At 36.1% G+C, this 20921-nt stretch overlaps 1 protein-coding gene across 2 annotated transcripts in view; it reads left to right on the top strand.

The window, feature by feature from the left end:
- STRN (striatin) overlaps positions 1–20921 on the top strand; it is a 110428-nt gene that overhangs the window by 23193 nt on the left and 66314 nt on the right. For both annotated transcript variants that reach the window (XM_068565197.1, XM_068565196.1), the window contains exon 2: positions 13614–13717. In XM_068565197.1, coding sequence (XP_068421298.1) covers positions 13614–13717 — 104 coding nt within the window. The remainder of the gene's footprint in view (positions 1–13613; positions 13718–20921) is intronic.

Genomic DNA, 20921 nt, shown 5'->3' with positions numbered 1-20921 from the left:
TATAATCATTTCTTCAGAAGTTATAAAGGCTTATGCTATATTTATAAGAATATAAAAAACTACTCCTTAAAAAAAACAATATTTTATGTAGATTATAAGCTCTGTGAAAAAATGGACTATGTCTGTGGTGGACTGTGTCCACCCCAGCATAGTTTCGTTACATGGTAAGCATGGAATAAATGGGTGGGTGGATTTTATTTATTTATTTATTTATTTATTGGCTGCGTTGGGTCTTTGTTGCTGTGCGCGGGCTTTCTCTAGTTGCGGCGAGCAGGGGCTACTCTTCGTTGCTGTGCGAGGGCTTTTCATTACGGTGGCTTCTCTTGTTGCAGAGCATGGGCTCTAGGTGCAGAGGCTTCAGTAGTTGTGGCACACGGGCTTCAGTAGTTGTGGCTCGCGGGCTCTAGAGTGCAGGCTCAGTAGTTGTGGTGCACGGGCTTAGTTGCTCCGCGGCATGTGGGATATTCCCGGACCAGGGCTTGAACCCACGTGCCCTGCAGTGGCACGCGGATTCTTAACCACTGCGCCACCAGGGAAGCCCCTGTGTTCCTTTTAATCCTCATGTTTTTGTCTCTTTATCTTATTGGATGGAGCCTTTTCTCAAATGTCAAGGTGGACCATTTTTAAGAGTGTGGCACTCATAAACTGGTGGGAAGTCCTGTATTTCTAGACTAGCTGTCTGACATGGAGGCTTCACTACAGGATGATCAGGCCTTCACTGAAGGATGATCTGATTTAGGTGAAATGGTTTTTTTGTTGAAAGACCCCTGAATGTCATACTTAAATGGCATTTAAGTTTTTTTCTCTGAGTTTATTCAGTTTTCTAGAAAATGGTATTCTAATGATCTGCCTTGGAGAGAGAGCCTAGCTGCAGAGGTAGATGGAACCTGGCTAGGGAAGTAGATTATAGATCTTACCTTTTAAAGCTTTCACTTAGTCATCCTGTTTTATTTTGTTCTTTTTGTCACCGCCTCATTCTTGCCCTCTACTATTCCTGCCATTCTGAGTCAAGACCTCTCTGTTTACATTTCTTCAGAGGCTAAATGTCTAGTATCTTGGGGAGGTGGGTTAGAAGTAGTTGTTTTATTTCAGGGAGTAGAGGTGGGTTCCTGTAGGTTTGACGGCACTTCATATACTTTTAACCTTCCCCCCTGTCTTAAGCCCTGTGACACACCTGCCCCATCTGTGTATCTCATACCTCTTAATTTCTGAGCTTTTCAAGGTGCTTTGGGGGAAATCTACTAGCTTCTCATTGAACTCCCTCTGCAGGTACTTAGGTTTCTGAGCTGCTGAGTTAGTACTCTTTCTTCATCTGTTTTCCACTTCTAAATATTTATCATCCCTTGACCCCTGTTGCCTCTGTATGTTCTCTTTGATCTTGTGGGTTTATATCTTTAAAAAAGTTATTTAATGCTCCTTGGCAAGGAGCTATTCTGTCTTATGTTATGTTATGTTATATGTTATGTTATGTTATGTTATGTTATTTATTTATTTATATTTGGCCGCATTGAGTATTTGTTGCTGCGCACGGGCTTTCTCTAGTTGCAGTGAGCAGGGGCTATTCTTCATTGCGGTGTGCAGACTTCTCATTGTGGTGGCTTCTCTTGTTGTGAAGCACGGGCTCTAGGCGTGTGGGCTTCAGTAGTTGTGGCATGTGTGCTCAGTAGTTGTGGCTCATGGCTCTAGAGCGCAGGCTCAGTAGTTGTGGCGCACGGGCTTAGTTGCTCCGCAGCATGTGGGATCTTCCCAGACCAGGGCTCGAACCCGTGTCCCCTGCATTGGCAGGCAGATTCTCAACCACTGAGCCACCAGGGAAGCCCCTCTAGGTGATTCTGATGCTGAAGTTTGATGCTGCCAAGTGAAGACACTGTCTTTAGGAAAGAGGGCTAGCTAGAGGCAATGATTGTGTGCCCAGAGAAAAACAACTAGCAGCCTAGATGCAAGAGAATAATGTAATCCAAAGCTTTTCAGGGGAAATAGGTGTAAGTTTGTAGAAGACATTAAGATATAAAGCAGATAATTGAAATTTCACTGTATGCTCTTCCTTAGGTTAAGTAAACTATTTTATTGACTTTTACTTTTCATGGATTTCTCTTGTTATTTGTGAGTTTGTGCTCAATTGACAGAACCTTAAATTAGTTGTTTTCTGGCACTTTATTATAGATTTTTGTAAAAGTGAGTGCTCGTTCTCTCCCATAGCAGATGACAGAAAAACAACTGAAAAATATCCAACCGAGACTAATATTTTATGTACTTTTCTTTTTGAATATACTTTTCAGTGATTTTGTTTGCTAGTATTTTGTTGAGGATTTTTGCATCTATATTCTTCAGTGATATTGGTCCATAATTGTCTTTTTTTTGTAGTATCTTTATCTGGCTTTAGTATCAGGGTGATGGTGGCCTCATAGAATGAGTTGGAGAGTTTTCCTTGCTCTGCAATTTTTTGGAAGAGTTTGAGAAGGATGGGTGTTAGCTTTCTCTAAAGGTTTGATAGAATTCACCTGTGAAGACATCTGGTCCTGGACTTTTGTTTGTTGGAAGATTTTTTTTTTTTTTAAAGGATATTTATTTTACTTTTTTTTTTTTTAAAGGAATGCCTTTATTTTTATTATTTATTTATTTATTTATTTATTTATGGCTGTGTTGGGTCCTCATTTCTGTGCGAGGACTTTCTCTAGTTGCGGCATGCGGGGGCCACTCTTCATCACGGTGCGCGGGCCTCTCATTATCGCGGCCTCTCTTGTTGCGGAGCACAGGCTCCAGACGCGCAGGCTCAGTAGTTGTGGCTCACGGGCCCAGTTGCTCCGCGGCACGTGGGATCTTCCCAGACCAGGGCTCGAACCCGTGTCCCCTGCATTGGCAGGCAGATTCTTAACCACTGCGCCACCAGGGAAGCCCTGTTGGAAGATTTTTAATCACAGTTTCAATTTCATTATTTGTGATTGGTCTGTTCATATTTTCTGTTTCTTCGTGGTTCCGTCTTAGAAGGTTATACCTTTCTAAGAATTTGTCGATTTCTTCCAGGTTGTCCATTTTATTGGCATAGAGTTGCTTGTAGTAGTCTCTTAGGATGCTTTGTACTTCTGCAGTGTCTGTTGTAACTTCTCCTTTTTCATTCCTAATTTTATTGATTTGAGTCCTCTCCCTCTTTTTCTTGATGAGTCTGGCTAAACGTTTATCAATTTTGCTTATCTTCTCAAAGAACCAGCTTTTAGTTTTATTGATCTTTGCTATTGTTTTTTTTGTTTCTATTTCATTTATTTCTGCTCTGATCTTTTTGATTTCTTTCCTTCCGCTAACTTTGGGTTTTGTTTGTTCTTCTTTCTCTAGTTCCTTTAGGTGTAAGGTTAGATTGTTTATTTGAGATTTTTCTTGTTTCTTGAGGTAGGCTTCTATAGCTATAAACTTCCCTCTTAGAACTGCTTTTGCTGCATCCCATGGGTTTTGGATTGTCGTGTTTTCATTGTCATTTGTCTCTAGGTATTTTCTGATTTGTTCTTTGATTTCTTCAGTGATCTCTTGGTTATTTAGTAATGTATTGTTTAGCCTCCATGTGTTTGTGTTTTTTACGGTTTTTTCCCCTGTAATTGATTTCTAATCTCATAGCGTTATGGTCAGAAAAGATGTTTGATATGATTTCAGTTTTCTTTTTTTAATACATTTATTTATTTATTTATTTATTTTTGGCTGTGTTGGGTCTTTGTTTTTGTGCGAGGGCTTTCTCCAGTTGCGGCGCGTGGGGGCCTCTCTTCATCGTGGTGTGCGGGCCTCTCACTGTCGCGGCCTCTCCCGTTGCAGAGCACAGGCTCCAGACGCACAGGCTCAGTAGTTGTGGCTCACGGGCCGAGCCGCTCTGCGGCCTGTGGGATCTTCCCGGACCGGGGCACGAACCCCTGTCCCCTGCATTGGCGGGCGGATTCCCAACCACGGCACCACCAGGGAAGCCCTGATTTCAATTTTCTTAAGTTTACTGAGGCTTGATTTGTGACCCAAGATGTGATCTATCCTGGAGAATGTTCCGTGTGCACTTGAGAAGAAAGTGAAATCTGCTGTTTTTGGATAGAATGTCCTATAAATATCAATTAAATCTATCTGGTCTATTGTGTCATTTAAAGCTTCTGTTTCCTTATTTATTTTCATTTTGGATGATCTGTCCATTGGTGTAAGTGAGGTGTTAAAGTCCCCCACTATTATTGTGTTACTGTCGATTTCCTCTTTTATAGCTGTTAGCAGTTGCCTTATGTATTGAGGTTCTCCTATGTTGGGTGCATATATATTTATAATTGTTATATCTTCTTCTTGGATTGATCCCTTGCTCATTCTGTAGTGTCCTTCTTTGTCTCTTGTAACACTTTATTTTAAACCCTATTTTATCTGATATGAGTATTGCTACTCCAGCTTTCTTTTGATTTCCTTTTGCATGGGATATCTTTTTCCATCCCCTCACTTTCAGTCTGTATGGGTCCCTAAGCTTGAAGTGGGTCTCTTGTAGACAGCATATAGATGGGTCTTGTTTTTGTATCCATTCAGCCAGCTTGTGTCTTTTGGTTGGAGCATTTAATCCATTCATATTTAAGGTAATTATCAATATGTATGTTCCTGTTACCCTTTTCTTAATTGTTTTGGGTTTGTTTTTGTAGGTCCTTTTCTCCTCTTGTGTTTCCCACTTAGAGAAGTTCCTTTAGCATTTGTTGTAGAGGCGGTTTGGTGGTGGTGAATCCTCTTAGCTTTTGCTTGTCTGTAAAGCTTTTGATTTCTCCATCGAATCTGAATGAGATCCTTGCTGGGTAGAGTAATCTTGGTTGTAGGTGCTTCCCTTTCAGCACTTTAAGTATACCATGCCATTCCCTTCTGGCTTGTAGAATTTCTGCTGAGAAATCAGCTCTTAACATTATGGGAGTTCCTTTGTTATGTTATTTGTCATTTTTCCCTTGCTGTTTTCAGTAAGTTTTCTTTGTCTTTAGTTTTTGCCAATTTGATTACCATGTGTCTCAGCGTGTTTCTCCTTGGGTTTATCCTGTATGGGACTCTCTGCGCTTCCTGGATTTGGGTGGCTATTTCCTTTCCCATGTTAGGGAAGTTTTCGACTATAATCTCTTCAAATATTTTCTCGAGTCCTTTCTCTCTCTCTTCTTCTTCTGGGACGCCTATAATGTGAATGTTGTTGCGTTTCATGTTGTCCTACAGGTCTCTTAGGCTGTCTTCATTTCTTTTCATTCTTTTTCTTTACTCTGTTCCACGGCAGTGAATTCTACCATTCTGTCTTCCAGGTCACTTATCCGTTCTTCTGCCTCAGTTATTCTGCTATTGATTCCTTTGAGTATGTTTTTCATTTCAGTTATTGTAGTGTTCATCTCTGTTTGTTTGTCCTTTAATTCTTGTAGGTCTTTGTTAAACATTTCTTGCATCTTCTCGATCTTTGCCTCCATTCTTTTTCCAATGTCCTGTATCATCTTCACTATCATTATTCTGAATTCTTTTTCTGGAAGATTGCCTATCTCCATTTCATTTAGTTGTTTTTCTGGGGTTTTATCTTGTTCCTTCATCTGGTACATAGCCCTCTGCCTTTTCATCTTGTCTACCTTTCTGTGAATGTCCTTTTCAGTGATTTTGGTTTTAAATTTTAACCCTTTAAAATTTTAGAGTACAAGATAGTTTAAATGGTTTCAAAAAACTAAATGATACATTTAAAATAATTTAATTATTAGATATTCCCATGTTTGCAGGTAAACCTGCTTAGATATAGCAGACTTATATTCCTTATATATATCCTTTTGATAAGTTAGAATTGAAAATAATAAAGGTAAATAAATTTCCTGTTTACCATGTAGGCTTAAATTGTAAAATATCTAGTTACTATTGTTTTCATCTTTTTTTTAATTTCTAATGGTTAGGAAATTGGAGGCCTAATTTTAAGTACATAATATAAAAAACTTATGGAATTTTTAACATTTATTTTCCTTGAAAATAATTCCAAACTTTTCTTTTCAAAAATATGTGCCATCACCATTAGCTTTACTAGTAGAGGTAAATGGAAGAATGATGACTTAAAATTTTAAAAAATATTTTATTTGTAATACTTAAAAGCTATTTTCACACCTTATCTACTTGATCAGATTGAATCTTTAGTTTTTCTAATTTTTTCTTAAGATTTCAGTTGTATGTCTCAATCTCACTTTTGTTCCTGGAACCCTAGAATGTTTAGGAGACTTTAATCTGTGAGAATGTTGAGGTGACAGTGTAGGCTGACGCAAGATTTCTAAAAAAATGTGGTCAAATTGTAGCTTCATGGAGAAGTATACCAATAAAAGAAAAAAGTAAATAGCTGAATTCATCACTATTCCATATTACTGGTTAATACTGGAGGCTAGGAATATATTTGGTAACTAGAGACCTGTCTGTTTTATTTCAGAAGGAATTTTGTTGTGGTAATGTTCAGGGAGAACTTTTAAGGAGCCTTTTGGGCCATGTATTTTCTGTCATGTCTTTTTTGCTAATACCCCCACTACATTGGGTGTGTGCCTTGAGTTTCTAGGTGGTGATTCATTCATGGTCTTGGACTATCACCTTAGTTCATTTGTGAGAATGCTGTCCCCTTTAGGGATACATCATTTAATCTCTTGGAGCTTCTTTTTTCTCCTTTGTAGAAATAGTGAATTTGGATTGAAACATCCACGACAGGGTCTACAAACTGGTGGCTTATAGTGCCATATGTGGTGAACGAGTTTTGTTTGGCTTTAAGTCTTTAAATTCTTCAGTTAAGAGACTTTTATGTGTAGCAACATGCCTATGGTACAGTATTCAACAGGTATAAAGGGCGACATGTACATTTAAAGGTAGCTTTAACTCCTGTTCCTCTCCCTCTCAGCCACCCAGTTGCTTTCTTTGGAGACATTCACATTTACTACATACTTCTGAATCATTCCAGAGTTATTACCTATGCACAGAAGCATAATGGTATGTTTACCTTTTTTTTTTTTTCAAAAACCAAATGGTTGCAAACTACATGAAATGTCTGTCTTCTTTTTTTCACTTAATCTATCTTAAATATCATTATCAATATATTTAGAGCTATCTCCTTTGTAACAACTGCATAGTATCCCTTTCTATAGATGTATCCCACTTTTCCTTCTATTTTTCTTCTTTTCTTTCTTTATTTCTATTCTTCTTTCTTCCTACCCTTCTATTCTTCCTTTCAATCTTTTCTTCCCTTCTGTCCACCCCCCTCCCCTGCCTTTGCAATTAAACAGTCCAATTCAGAAAACAGTATCCTGCCATATTAGGAGAATCTCTACCTGGGACTTAATCTTTATTCTCAAAAGGAAGGATTTATACCAGCTACTATGTTTTAGACTCAGGTTGTTATTTTTTTTAATAGATCTTTATTGGAGTATAATTATTTCACAGTACTGTGTTAGTTTCTGTTGTACACCAAAGTGAATCAGCCGTATGCATGCATATGTCCCCATATGCCCTCCGTCTTGAGCTCCCTCCCATCCTCCCTATCCCACCCCTCTAGGTCATCACAAAGCACCGAGCTGATCTCCCTGTTCTATGCTGCTGCTTCCCACTAGCTAACTGTTTTACATTCGGTAGTGTATATATGTTGATGCTACTCTCACTTTGCCCCAGCTTCCCCCTCCCACCCCCTGTCCTCAAGTCCATTCTCTTTGTCTACATCTTTATTCCTGCCCTGCAACTAGGTTCATCAGTACCATTTTTTTTTTTAGATTCCATATATATGCGTTAGAATATGGTATTTTCAGGTTGTTTTTACAGAAAGAATTAGCTTTCTTCTGTAAGAACATGTGTTTTAAGACGTTTGTTTCTAACTTTCTGAGTAGAGTTTCCGGGGGGGAAAATGTAAGAAATTGACTTTTTCTTCCTCTGTTCTTGTAGGTCTTAGTTAAGGACCTAATTTTTTTCCAATTGTATTTATAATTTATTTAACTAGTTCTCTGTAGGTGGACATTTGGATTATACATATATTGTCTGTATTTTTTCAGTATATCATTTCACATATGTACAAATATATTTGAAGGATAACAGTCTAGAATTAGAATTGCTGGGTAAAGAGTATATGCATTTACCAAGACTTCCCTGGTGGCACAATGGTTAAGAATCCAATGCCAATTCAGGGGACACAGGTTTGAGCCCTGGTCTGGGAAGATCCCACATGCTGCGGAGCAACTAAGCCTGTGCACCACAACTACTGAGCCTGCGCTCTGAAGCCTGCGAGCCACAACTACTGAGCCCACGTGCCACAACTACTGAAGCCCATGCACCTAGAGCCTGTGCTCTGCAAGAAGAGAAGCCACTGCAGTAAGAAGCCCCCACACCTCAACGAAGAGTAGTCCCTGCTCACTGCAACTAGAGAAAGCCCACGCGCAGCAGTGAAGGCCCAACACAACCAAAAATAAATAAATAATTAAATTTAAAAAAAGAGTATATGCATTTACAAAGTTGATAGATATTGTCAAGTTGTCCACAGTAGTGGTGAAACTGATTAACACCACCACAGCCAACATACAAATGCATTTTCCCCAATATATTGTATTTATCAAATTACTGAACTTTATTAATCTGATGGAAAGGGGGAAATGTGATTACAATTTTAGTTGGCGTTTCTCTTGTGAGATTGAACATCTTTTTAATGTGTTTGAGCCTTTTTATTTCTTTTCAATCAATATGTTCTTAGTGTTTTTTTCTGTTGAGTTCTCGATCTTTTTCTTATTAATTTGTAGGTGCTCTTTATACATCAAGAAAAGCAAACTTGTGATTTGTGATATGACTACTTTTCTGATTTTGTTTTGATATTTGTCAAAAAAGAGCTGTCTTATTTCTCATGATAGGTTTTCAGCAACTTTTAAATTACCATGTATAAATATTTTCTTTTTGAGGTGAAATTTATTAGTCTTTTATGACTTTGGGTTTTGTCTTATTTTCAAAAAGACATTCCTAAACCTGAGCTTATTAAAAACAAACTCTACCTTTTCTTCTAGTACTTTGGGGTTCCTTTAAATTTTTTGATCCTTTTGGCATTTGTTTTGATGTGAGAAATAATTTCTAGATGGCTACCCATCAACATTTATTGAATAATTTACATTTTCCCCAATGATGTGCAATGTCACCTTTAGTTTATACTAAATTCCTGTATGTATTTGGGTTTGTTTTTGGATTGTCTGTGCTATAGATAGGTCTGTTTGTGCATCAGTACCACTTTAGGTGACTATAAATCATAATGTTTTAAAATATTTTAGAGCTTTAAAATAATTTTTTTATTCTTGTTTATTTTTCCATATATACTTTAGACTCATCATGTATGATGTTTTTTAAAAACATTGTATTGGTATTTTAATTGGGCTTGCATAATTTTAAAAGATTAATTTAGGGAGAAATAAAATCATTGTAATGCAGAATCTTCTTGTTTAAGAACATGGTTTTGCTTCTCATTTGTTCAATTCATTTTTTGTGCTCTTTAGTAGCATTTAAAATATTTTTTGTATAGCTCTTATTTTTTTCTTGTAAGGTTTATTCTAATTATCTTATCATTTTTGTTATTATAAATGGGATTGTTTTCTTTCATAATATCATCTGGTTGTTTTTATAGAAGCCGTGGGTTTTGATTTATTATTTTTATATGCAGTTACTTTACTAAAATTCCTCTATTTTTGTAATAGTTTATAGTCTATATTTTCTTGGATTTTCCAGATATCCAGTCATATCATTTGTAAATAATATGATTTTATTTCCTCTTTTTTATTTATAAACTTTCTTTTTTCTTAATTGAAGTATAGTTGATTTACAGTATTATATTATTTTTAGGTGCACAGCATAGTGATCCAGTATTTTTACAGATTATACTCCATATAAGTTATTACAAGATAATGGGTATAATTCCTTGTGCTATACAATATATTCTTGTTGCTTATCTGTTTTATACATAGTTTGTATCTGTTAATCCCAATCCCCTAATCTGTCCCTCCCCACTTCCCTCTCCCCTTTGGTAACCACAAGTTTGCTTTCTATATCTGTGAGTCTGTTTCTGTTTTGCATATATATTCATTTATATTATTTTTTAGATTTCACATATAAGTGATATCATACAGTATTTGTCTTTCTCTGTCTGACTTATTTTCCTAAGCATAATATTTTCCAGGTCCATCCATATTGCTGCAAATGGCAGAATGTCATTCTTTCTTATGGCTGAGTAGTATTCCATTGTATGTGTATATATGGAATACCACTCTCTCTCTATGTATATATATATATATATATATATATATACACCACATCTTCTTTATCCATTTATTTGTTGACGGGCAGTTCGGTTCCACGTCTTGACTGTTGTGAACAGTGTTGCTGTGAACATTAGGGTGCATGCATCTTTTTGAATTAGTGTTTTCATTTTTTCCAAACTTAATTCTTTCTTGACTAATGACATTGGCCACCACCTCCAGAGCAACGTTAAATATTTGTGGTAAGAAGGGGACATCCTTGTTTTGTTCCTATTGCCATTACTACTCGGGTTTCTCTATTACACATGATACTGGCTTTGAATTGAATTGTTTGTGTCTTATCATATTAAGGAAGTTGGCATAGTGTTTTTTTTCAAAAACAAAAATCTTACATTGACAGAAAAGTTGCAAGGGCAGTACAAAGAATTTTTTTTTTCTGAACCATTTGAGGGCAAGGTGCCAGGCAACCTGATGGCCCATTGCTACCCACTAAATATTTTAGTGTTTGTCTCCTATAGGCAAGTACTATCCTATGTAACCACACACAGTTGTCAAAATCAGGAAATTAACACTGATGTATTACTACCATCTAGTCCTCAGACCCATTCATATTTTGCCATTTGTCCCAATAATATCCTTTTATAGCCAAATCTAGTCCAGAATCATGCATTACATTTGGTTTTCATGTCTTTTTAATCTCCTTCAATCTGAAACAGTCTTTCCTTGACTTCTGTGACCTGATGCTTTTGAAGATTACAAGAAAGTTAATGAAAATGCCCCACAATTTTAGTTTGCCTGATGTTTCCATATGATTGATTTCACATTATGCATCTGTGGCAGAAATGTCACAGAGATATTCTTCAATCACCAAGGAATATCACAGATATTCCTATTATTCCTTTTTGTTTGTCTTTTCTAGGCACCTCCATCTTCTTTGTAATTTTTCTCTCCAACAATTCTGGGTCTTTTATTTTTTATTAAATAATTAAGTAGTCCAGTGTGTGAATTGATAGGAGGATGGGGAAGCAAGTGTCCTGGAAGTATAAGGAGTAGTTGGTAGGCTGGGGAATGAGTTGCAGTAAGGACTTTTGAGTATTATATGCTGAAGTGTCAGAATCACCCAGGACCAATGATGGTGGCAGAAATAGAAAGCTAGTCAAAGGGTATAAAAAGGAAGAAATTGATAATTTTATTATTACTTTGGTTATATGATTATACTGATTAAATTATTGTTTTTATTAAAGCCATTTTGAAGCCTGTCTTCTAGGCCAAAACATTGTTTGACCAAACAAGGTGGGCTGTTACATCCTTTTGACAGGACATTCATTTTTGTTAGCTTTTAATGCATGTATTATTAATTCTGCTTATATAAAATAATGATCTCATTGTAGAACATACAATTTCAAAAGGTTTTATGATCATTAAGTACAGATATTGTAGATATTTGATGCCTTTTCCCCTGTGTATACAACTGAACTATCTTTAGCCTGTTTTTAAATATTTCAATAAGATAAAAATAATCCTTCTTATAATTGCAATATAAATTTTAAGAGCTCATTGAAATGAGAACAAAAACATGACAGTACCTACATTCTGAAAGTTATAAGAAGCTCGGTGAGTTGGAGTTTGTGTTTATTATGGTACTGAAAAAAAAAGAAATGAGTGTCATTTAAACCAAATAGAAGTAAGTTTAATGGTTCATTCACTAAACCTTAGTTGGATAATCCACAGTTCCTTAGGGATGTGGTAAGATCATCATTAAATGTAAATTTTTGCTTACTTAAATGGAAAGCACTGTGGAAATATAAATAACGTTATCTGAGTTAATATAATAGAAATGAGAGGGGAAAGAATGTGAGAATAGTGAAACTGATAGCTATTTTTGAGGACCCTTAAGTAGATCTCCTCCCACACTCCTAGTGGTGTTATGAGTTACTTTAACAAGTTAGTATTTGCAACATAGTTTTAATTCCTTAAGTGGAAAGTATTATTTCAATTCTAAATGTCTTTTTAATTATTATGGAGAGCTGCTCTTTCCTATCCCCTTTGTCTAACTGAAGACTAGAGTTTTACAGTTTGTTTCATGTTAAAATGTAGGTTTTTTCTTTTTTTCTTTTTCTCATGTTTGGGAGGGGCCAGGAACCTATGGAGGGCCATTTTCTCTGATTTTCCTTTTCCCAGCTTTCACTTTCTTTCCCCCTGCATATCAAATCTAAATGGGGATGGGGTGAAAGGTGGGGATTGAGAAAAGGCAGCTATTTCTTATTTGAAGGGGAGGTCCAGGATAAAGTCTCTTAAGACAAGGAATCCATCATAAAATTTGAGTTGATGGTGAAACTCAGAGAACTCTTACTTTACAAGGCTTATTATAAGAACTCATGATTCTACTTTACCCCCTTTCCCCATCTTCACTCTTTAAAAAAAAAATTATGTAAGTTTCAGGTGTACAGCACTATAGTTCAGCATCTGTATAAACTACAAAATGACCACCGCCACAAGTCCAGTTACCATCCATCACCATACAATTGACGCCTTAGACCCATGTTGCCTGCCCCCCCAACCCTTTTCCCCTCTGGTAACCATTAATCTCTTCTTTGTATCTATGAGTTTATTTTTGTTTTGTTTGTTCATCTTTATTTTGTTTAAGATTCCACATATGAGTGAACTCATACAGTATTTGTCTTTCTCTATCTGACTTATTTTGCTTAGCATAATATCCTTGAGGTCCATCTATGTTGTTGCAAATGACAGGATTTCTTTTTTTTTTTTTTATGGCTGAGTAGTATTCCGGGGTGTGTGTGTGTGTGTGTGTGTGTATGTACACCACATCTTCATTATCCATTCATCCATCGATGGACACTGAGGTAGTTTCCATATCTTGGCTATTATAAATAATGCTGCAGTGAACATGGGGGTGCATATTAGTGTTTTGAACTAGTGTTTTCATGTTCTTCAGATAAATGCCTAGAAGTGGAATAGTGGGTCATATGGTAGTTCTCCATCTTCACTTTTTATAAAGGAGAATCCCCCTCAATGCCTTAAAAGACAAACACTTGAGCAAACTGTACTGTATTTTGCATATGTCTGCACTTATATTGGTTGTTTTCAATTATAGACTCTTAGAGGATATGGACTACGTGTTGTAACATCCCTAGTCTGAAGTGACATTTATATAGATGTCCTTTTTTTTTTTCTAAATAAGTTAAGCATTTCCCCCGCTTGCAGTCAGTGCCCTTTTATATACTTTGTGACAGATCTGTAAAAAGAAATTTTTTTACATCTAATTGTTTCATCTTCCAAAGATTCTTTTTTCAGCTGAGTTTGAAAAAGTTTATTTCGTCTAAACTGAATTTTGTCTTTCTTTTCCTTACTCAGGCTCAGATTGCCTTCCTTCAGGGGGAAAGGAAAGGTCAAGAAAATTTGAAGAAGGATCTTGTGAGGAGGATCAAGATGCTGGAGTATGCGCTTAAACAGGAAAGGTAATTCAGTGACACGGAAGGTAGTGTTCTCGTAAATACTGGAGTGATTTTTCTGTTATTCCTACAACAAATCCACATTGTAATGTGTTCTACTTTTTAATTCAGGAAGTAGTATCTGTAATAAACATTTAGAAATGGTTGTAATATGTTAATTTGTTAATGAATGTTTAGTAATAATGACCAAAAAACTGATTTATATGATTTCTAAGATTTTAGCAACATTTTTCCCCCACTCTGTCCTTTCTAAAGAAATGTATGTACTTCCTGAACTGTTGATATCTATTTCTTTATAGAATTGAAATAGTTTTTGAGTTGTAAAGGAAATTTCATAATACTTACTCCCTTTTCCTATCATCTAGTATTATTCAGTTTGGTGTATTTTCTATGGGAGAAACCTACTCTGGCAGACTGTGTTGAGAATCCTTTTATAGACATTTTTGGTATTTTGATCCTTTGCTATCAACTATTCATATCTCTCCAGAAGTGAATCTTACCTTTCTATTCTGCTAGTGTCTAAGATATTCAAGAACTAAACTTGGCTCACAAGTAAAGGACAATAGGTCATGGATGAGAATTTTGGAAGTTTTCATATGAATTAAGTTTGTTTGCTTTAGTGGATGGTCTTTGGAATTTTTTGTCAGCAGTATAAGACAGTTCTTTATTTTAGATTATTGAGTAATTGTTAGGTGATATTGAAATTCTCTATTTTGCTTTGTTTTTGACCACATGCCCTTTTCAGTTTTTTGAAGCATCTTCTACCATTTAGAAGATGCTACTTATGGATATCAAAAAGTAGATAAAACTTTATTAGAAGTTGTGTTTACCTTCACGTGGGATCTTTAAATGACACAAGAGGTTGAAAACGGATTGACCTCTTAGTGAAAAATTGGTGGTTCTTTTCATTCCTTGAGAGGTTGATTGAAAGCTGTATTGGGGAGATGGTGGGGAAAAAAACTTTTAAAAGTGTGTAATTTGGGAATATTTGAGATTTTAAGCAATCTAAATGAGAGGCATAATCAAAGAGAGAGTGTAATAACATTAATAATGGCAACTGTTTATTAACTACCATGTACCAGCCCCTGAGGCTTAAAAACAAAGTAACTTACGTAGAGTTGCAGAGTTACGGTAGAGCTGTGATTCAGATCCCTCCAGTCTGTCTGATTCTGAAGCTTGTACTCTTTACCAGTACATTATACTGTCTTGTAAGTCAGAAAAATTAAAATATACAAATATTAAACTAACCAAGGATATGGTGTATATGTGTGTGTGTATGTGTGTGTGTGTGCACGCGCGCGTGTGTGCGCGCATTCTCATTAACGTATTCATTTATCTATCCATCCAACTTAAGTACTGTGCTGGAATTGAGAAGAAGCAGGTCACAAACCTTGTCCCTTCAGGGCCTAGAGTAGTGGGAAACAGACTTGGAAACCACAAAAGTACAGTGCAGTAAGTTAGGTGCTGTGGGAGAAGTCAGCACAGGGTACAGTGGGGTCACAGAGAAGGGAGTGGTTGTTTGGATCTGGAGGCAGTGAAAGTAGAAAGGAGGGTGTGACTAGCGGGGGTGGGCCTTGAACAGCATCATAAAAAATAAGGTGTTTGCCAGATGGGCAAGGTTCAAGCAGTAGAGAAGATAACGTTTGACATGGAACAAAGCATTTTGGTGTGTTCAGAAATTTGTGATTACTGTGTATGGAGGGTAAGGTGTTAATTGTGATTTTTAAGCAATAATGGTAGCAATGGGCAAGAACCAGATCATGGAGAGCCTAACTAAGGAGTTCAAACTTTTATCTTACACTGCAAGTTTTTAAAAACATTTTCTTCTAAAATAATCTCAAACAAATAGAAGTTGCAGGAACTATATACCCTTCACCCAGATTCACCAGTTGACAACATTTTGCTGTATTTACTTGTATCATGTTCTCTCTCTATACTCATTGTTTTTTTTCCCTGGATCATTTGCTACTTCTTTGCAGACTTATACCCCTTTGCCCTTAAGTACTTAAGGGACCATCTTCTAAAAGCAAGGACATTTCCTTAAATAATTACAGGTCATTATCAAATTAAGGAAATTTAATGTCGATATAGTTCTATTATCTAATATAGCCCATATTCATATGTTCCGCTGATGATCTTTATAGCATTTTTTTCTACCAAATGTCCTAATAATGATCTTTGTAGTATTTTTTTTTCCTGGTCCAGGATCCAATCTAGGAATACATATTGCATTTAGTTGTCATGCAGTTGAAAGGTTTAAGCATGGAATAGTCTAAAATAGATTTTAGAAAGATCACCCTGACCTCAATTTAGGGGATGGACTGAAAAGATCTGTTAATAGAGGCAGGAAGATTGTAATAGTTTAGGATGAGAAATGATAACGTAGTAGCTGCTAGAACAGAGGAGTTAGCCACTATGAAACATTTTTTTTTATTTTTTATTTTTATTATTTTTTTTTGGCTGCGCCTAGTGGCTTGCAGGATCTTAGTTCCCCAACCAGGGATCGAACCTGTGCCCCTGGCAGTGAAAACCTGGAATCCTAACCACTGGACCTCCAGGGAATTCCCTATGAAACATTTTAAATAGAAAAAAAAAAAAAAAAGCATAAAATTTGGAGATGATTTGGTATAGGGGATGAGGAAGAAAGATAATTCAAGAATGAGTCCCAGGTTTCTGTCTTGAGTGAGAAGTTTGAAAATTATCAAGTGAATTAAAGATAAAGAATTAGGGTTAAAAAAAAAAAAAAAAAAAGAATTAGGGTTGAAAAGCCACTATGGGAGGGGGACTCATAACTAGAGATGTGTAGTTGGGAATCATCAACATTGTGGGTAAAATTATAAGAACTCTGAAACAAACAGAACAAGTATTGTGGGACAAGAAGAGATTACTAGCAGGAGCCACAGGAAATGGAAATGTTTGAGGAAAAGACAGAGGAAGAAGAGCCAGCAAAAGAATGGTAGAGAAGGAAGGCCAGAGCAGTATATTGGAAGCAAGCTAAATTAGCAGGTGGGAGGTTGACAATTGCAGATGCCAAACAAATCGCAAGTAAGTTGCATACTGAAAATAGTCCTGGATTTGTCAGTTAGGCGCTTGTTGGTATCCTTGCCAGAAAGCTTCAGTGAGGTAGCAGGAACATAAACCAGATCACAGGGGACTGAGAGGTGAGAAGGGTAGATAAAGAGGAGACAGAGTTGTTTATTTTTTTGAGTTGTTTATTTTTTCAAGTAGTTTGACTTTGGAGAACAGAAAAGATAAAGAGAGATAGTGGCTGGGTCTAGGGAAGATTGTTTCTTTGTTTTTTGCTTTTTAACTTAAAGGGATTCTCCTGGAAAAGTGTCCCTGATTTTGTATCTTTGGATGTCCATGGAATGATGTGAGATTATTCCTGATGTAATGGCACCACTGAAGTGTAATAAATTAAGGAATAAAAAAAATTCTATGGGTTAGAGCTCTTAAACATTTGAGTTCTTTTCACTGTGAAATTATTTTTAATTAATGCAAAGGGATTTTTTAAAAATTGGAACATTTCAGTTCTTTTGATTCTGAAGTTATTTTTTCTGACACGTTAAGCCAATTTTAAAAAGTTTTTAATTGAGGAAAATTTGAAACATAGGTGTACAGAGACTAATATCTTTTATATACACCTCCAAGCCTCAACAGTGAACATTTTTGTCAATCTTGCTTCATCTCAATCTATTTTAGAGCAAATTCCAGACATCTTGTCATTTAACTTGTAAAAACCTAAGTAAGGATCATGGTTTTGAATTGCTGTATTACAGATTTTCTAAGTCGTCCCACTTAAAAAGATCCAAAGTTAAGTAAAACTGAATATTTAACATTAAAGAAGGATTACACACCTAGCAGTGGATTTTTTTCTTTATGCTATTGATTTTTTAAAAATTTATTTATTTTATTTATATTTTTGGTTGCACTGGGTCTTTGTTGCTGCGTGCAGGCTTTTCTCTAGTTGAGGCGAGCAGGGGCTACCCTTCGTTGGGGTGCACAGGCCTCTCACCGCGGTGGCCTCTCCTGTTGCAGAGCACGGGCTCCTAGGTGCATGGGCTTCAGCAGTTGTGGCTCGCGGGCCCCAGAGCGCAGGCTTAGTAGTTGTGGCTCACAGGCTCTAGAGCGCAGGCTCAGTAGCTGTGGCGCACGGGCTTAGTTTCTCTGCGGCATGTGGGATCTTCCCGGACCAGGGCTCGAACCCATGTCCCCTGCATCGGCAGGCGGATTCCCAACCACCGCGCCACCAGGGAAGCCCCTAGCAGTGGATTAACAAAGCATTCCTTAAAGTGTGATAAAATTTACAAAATGAGAAAATTTACATATAGTTTTCCAAGAACACGCAGGGTATAACCTAAGGTTTATTCAGGAAGTTCTATACTGAAGAACCTCAAACACTATATAAAATGTAATTCTGAAACATTTCTTCCATTTGCTCCACATATCTCTTGTGTCTGCACCACTGTAAAAACCCAACTGTCCTCCTTGCCTCTAATACATTTTCTCATTCTGATTAATTTTCCACATCCATGGGATTCGTTTTCTAAACACAGGTGTTATATCCCTGCTTGAAAATATCTAGCTAATTTCAGCGTTCTTCTTACTAAAAACCTTCTACATCCAGGCTCCTTTCTAGTCCTATACAAACACACACACCACTGTGTATTTTTTTCCACTTTTAAGATGTTCCTTCTGACCAAAATACCCTCTTCATCAGTCCATTTGTCTGATTGTAGAACTATAGATTTTGAGGTTTAGCTAAAACCTCATGTGTTACCTTCTTTTTGGTAGCTCTCCTTGACTACTGTCAGGACCTTTGACAGAATTAGATAATCCCTTATCTAAATTCGTATAACATTTGATATAACTCATAGCTCTTATCCACCATGTGCTAGAGTTATTTATTTACATTTCTGTCTCTTCTTTATCTCCTTGCGTTTATCCTTAACTGACTACAAGCTGCACATTATTCCCACCAGCCAGTACAGTGCCTGGCATGTCATAAGAATTCAATAACAGTTCGTTGGATTTTATCAAATTATTATTATCTTTTTTTTTTTACATCTTTATTGGAATATAATTGCTTTACAGTGGTGTGTTAGTTTCTGCTTTATAACAAAGTGAATCAGCTATACATATACATATATCCCCATATCTCCTCCCTCTTGCGTCTCCCTCCCACCCTCCCTATCCCACCCCTCTAGGTGGTCACAAAGCACTGAGCTGATCTCCCTGTGCTATGCGGCTGCTTCCCACTAGCTATCTGTTTTACATTTGATAGTATATATAAGTCCATGCCACTCTCTCACTTTGTCCCAGCTTACCCTTCCCCCTCCTGGTATCTTCAAGTCCATTCTCTACGTCTGTGTCTTTATTCCTGTCCTAGGTTCTTCGTAACCTTTTTTTTTTTTTTTTCTTTTTTTAGATTCCATATAAATGTGTTAGCATACAGTATTTGTTTTTCTCTTTCTGACTTCACTCTGTATGACAGACTCTAGGTCCATCCATCTCACTACAAATAACTCAATTTCCAATCAAATTATTTTTAAGTATCAACGTTTAAAGTGTGATTGGAATGCTGTGTTATATTCCAGGCATATTATATATAATAATTAACTTTGAAACAAAGCTATAATGGGACTTCTTTAATATATTATAATTATGTAATTTTATGCTGTTTTATCCAGTAAAGACCAGTTGGGAGGCCTAGCTATGTATCAAATGTAGAGTTCTTAGGCATGAGATCTGCTATTTAACTTGCAGTCAGTCAGATTTAGACAGAAAAAGCTTAGGGAACAAGAGTATTGCTAACAGTGAAATGAAGTGTTAAAACAATGGGAAGCAATATGAGTGGGAAGGTATTTTAGCATATTGACTTCAAAAGGAATGTTACTAAGTTGAGTTCTGTGAGTAAATTATTTTTCAGTGAACTTAACAATTCACTAGGGAGACCCTGATTCATGGGAGCACAGCTTGTAGCAAACACAGCAGTTCTTTACTTATTTTGTCTTTATCTAATTTTTTATGAAATGTTAGTTCATAGTGTGTTATTACATATGTTATATAGAATGTTTTCTATTCCCTTTTCTGTAAGCTCTGTTGTAGTTTTTCCTAAGACCACTAGAATGCACTATAGTGCAGTATTTTGTGTTTGAAAATGTTTTCCTCATATATCTGTGTATATATATGTGTGTGTGTGTGTGTGTGTGTGTGTGTATATATAAATAAATATGTATATATATGTAAAACAAAAATACGTAAGTTAACTCCATAAAACTTTATCGCTGCTTTTATTCTGTCCTCAGGCCAGTTACTTATAGGAGGTATTGTTAGTTTGTCTTACGGTAGATGAAGTGTGTTTCTGAAAAATCTGAAGATTGACAATTATACTTAAAAACCATAACACACATATAAAAAACACACAGAGGTGTACACACGCACACACACACACACACACACACACAGAGTATTTTGTACTTTGTTTTTTTACTTAAGCTTAAAGATCAATCCCATATTTGCACACAAAGATTCTTTATTCTTTTTTCTTTTTAATGGGTACATATTATTACAAAACGTTTCATATCTATGCAAAACATATAAAGACTAATATAAAAAATACTCATGTACCTACCACCTACTTTAAGAAATAGAACATCAGCTATCTGTAATTGTCAGAGGTTTTAGGATTCCCCTCTGTATAAAATGTTGATTTTTTTTTTGTGTTGTAACTGCAAAATAATTATTGCAAAGTAATATGAAGAATTCCAGTATTTTACACATTTGAGCAAATAATTTTCATTTTCTTTATACTTTTCTTGAAATATAAAAACTTTAAAGTAAGTGCTCAGTTAGTCTTTTATAAAGAAAAAAATAACTTTCAAATTTTGGCTATTTGGTTACCCTTTTATTCCTTCTTTATTACTTTATTACTTTGGTTTTTCAAATTATTATTGTTGTTATTATCCCAGTCTTATTACATTGAATATTTATTGTAATAGCCTCAATGTTTTGGGGAAGCAAACAAGTCAAAATATACAGCTACTTTAAGTATGGCCATTTTTAGTTAACCTTTAAATTTTTTACCTTGTCTGGATTATTTTTTTGGTCTCGGATGGTTAAATCTGAGATGGTTAAATTGGATAAACCAGAGATAACAACATCTAGTTAGCTATTAAAAGAAGGTATTCCTGTTCACAGTTCTTCCTGA

The sequence above is a fragment of the Eschrichtius robustus genome, chromosome 15 (genome assembly GCF_028021215.1).
Source record: "Eschrichtius robustus isolate mEscRob2 chromosome 15, mEscRob2.pri, whole genome shotgun sequence".
In the NCBI taxonomy this organism is placed as follows: Eukaryota; Metazoa; Chordata; class Mammalia; order Artiodactyla; family Eschrichtiidae; genus Eschrichtius; species Eschrichtius robustus.
Note: the sequence above shows the minus strand (reverse complement) of the source record. Positions and strands in the feature narration are given on the sequence as shown.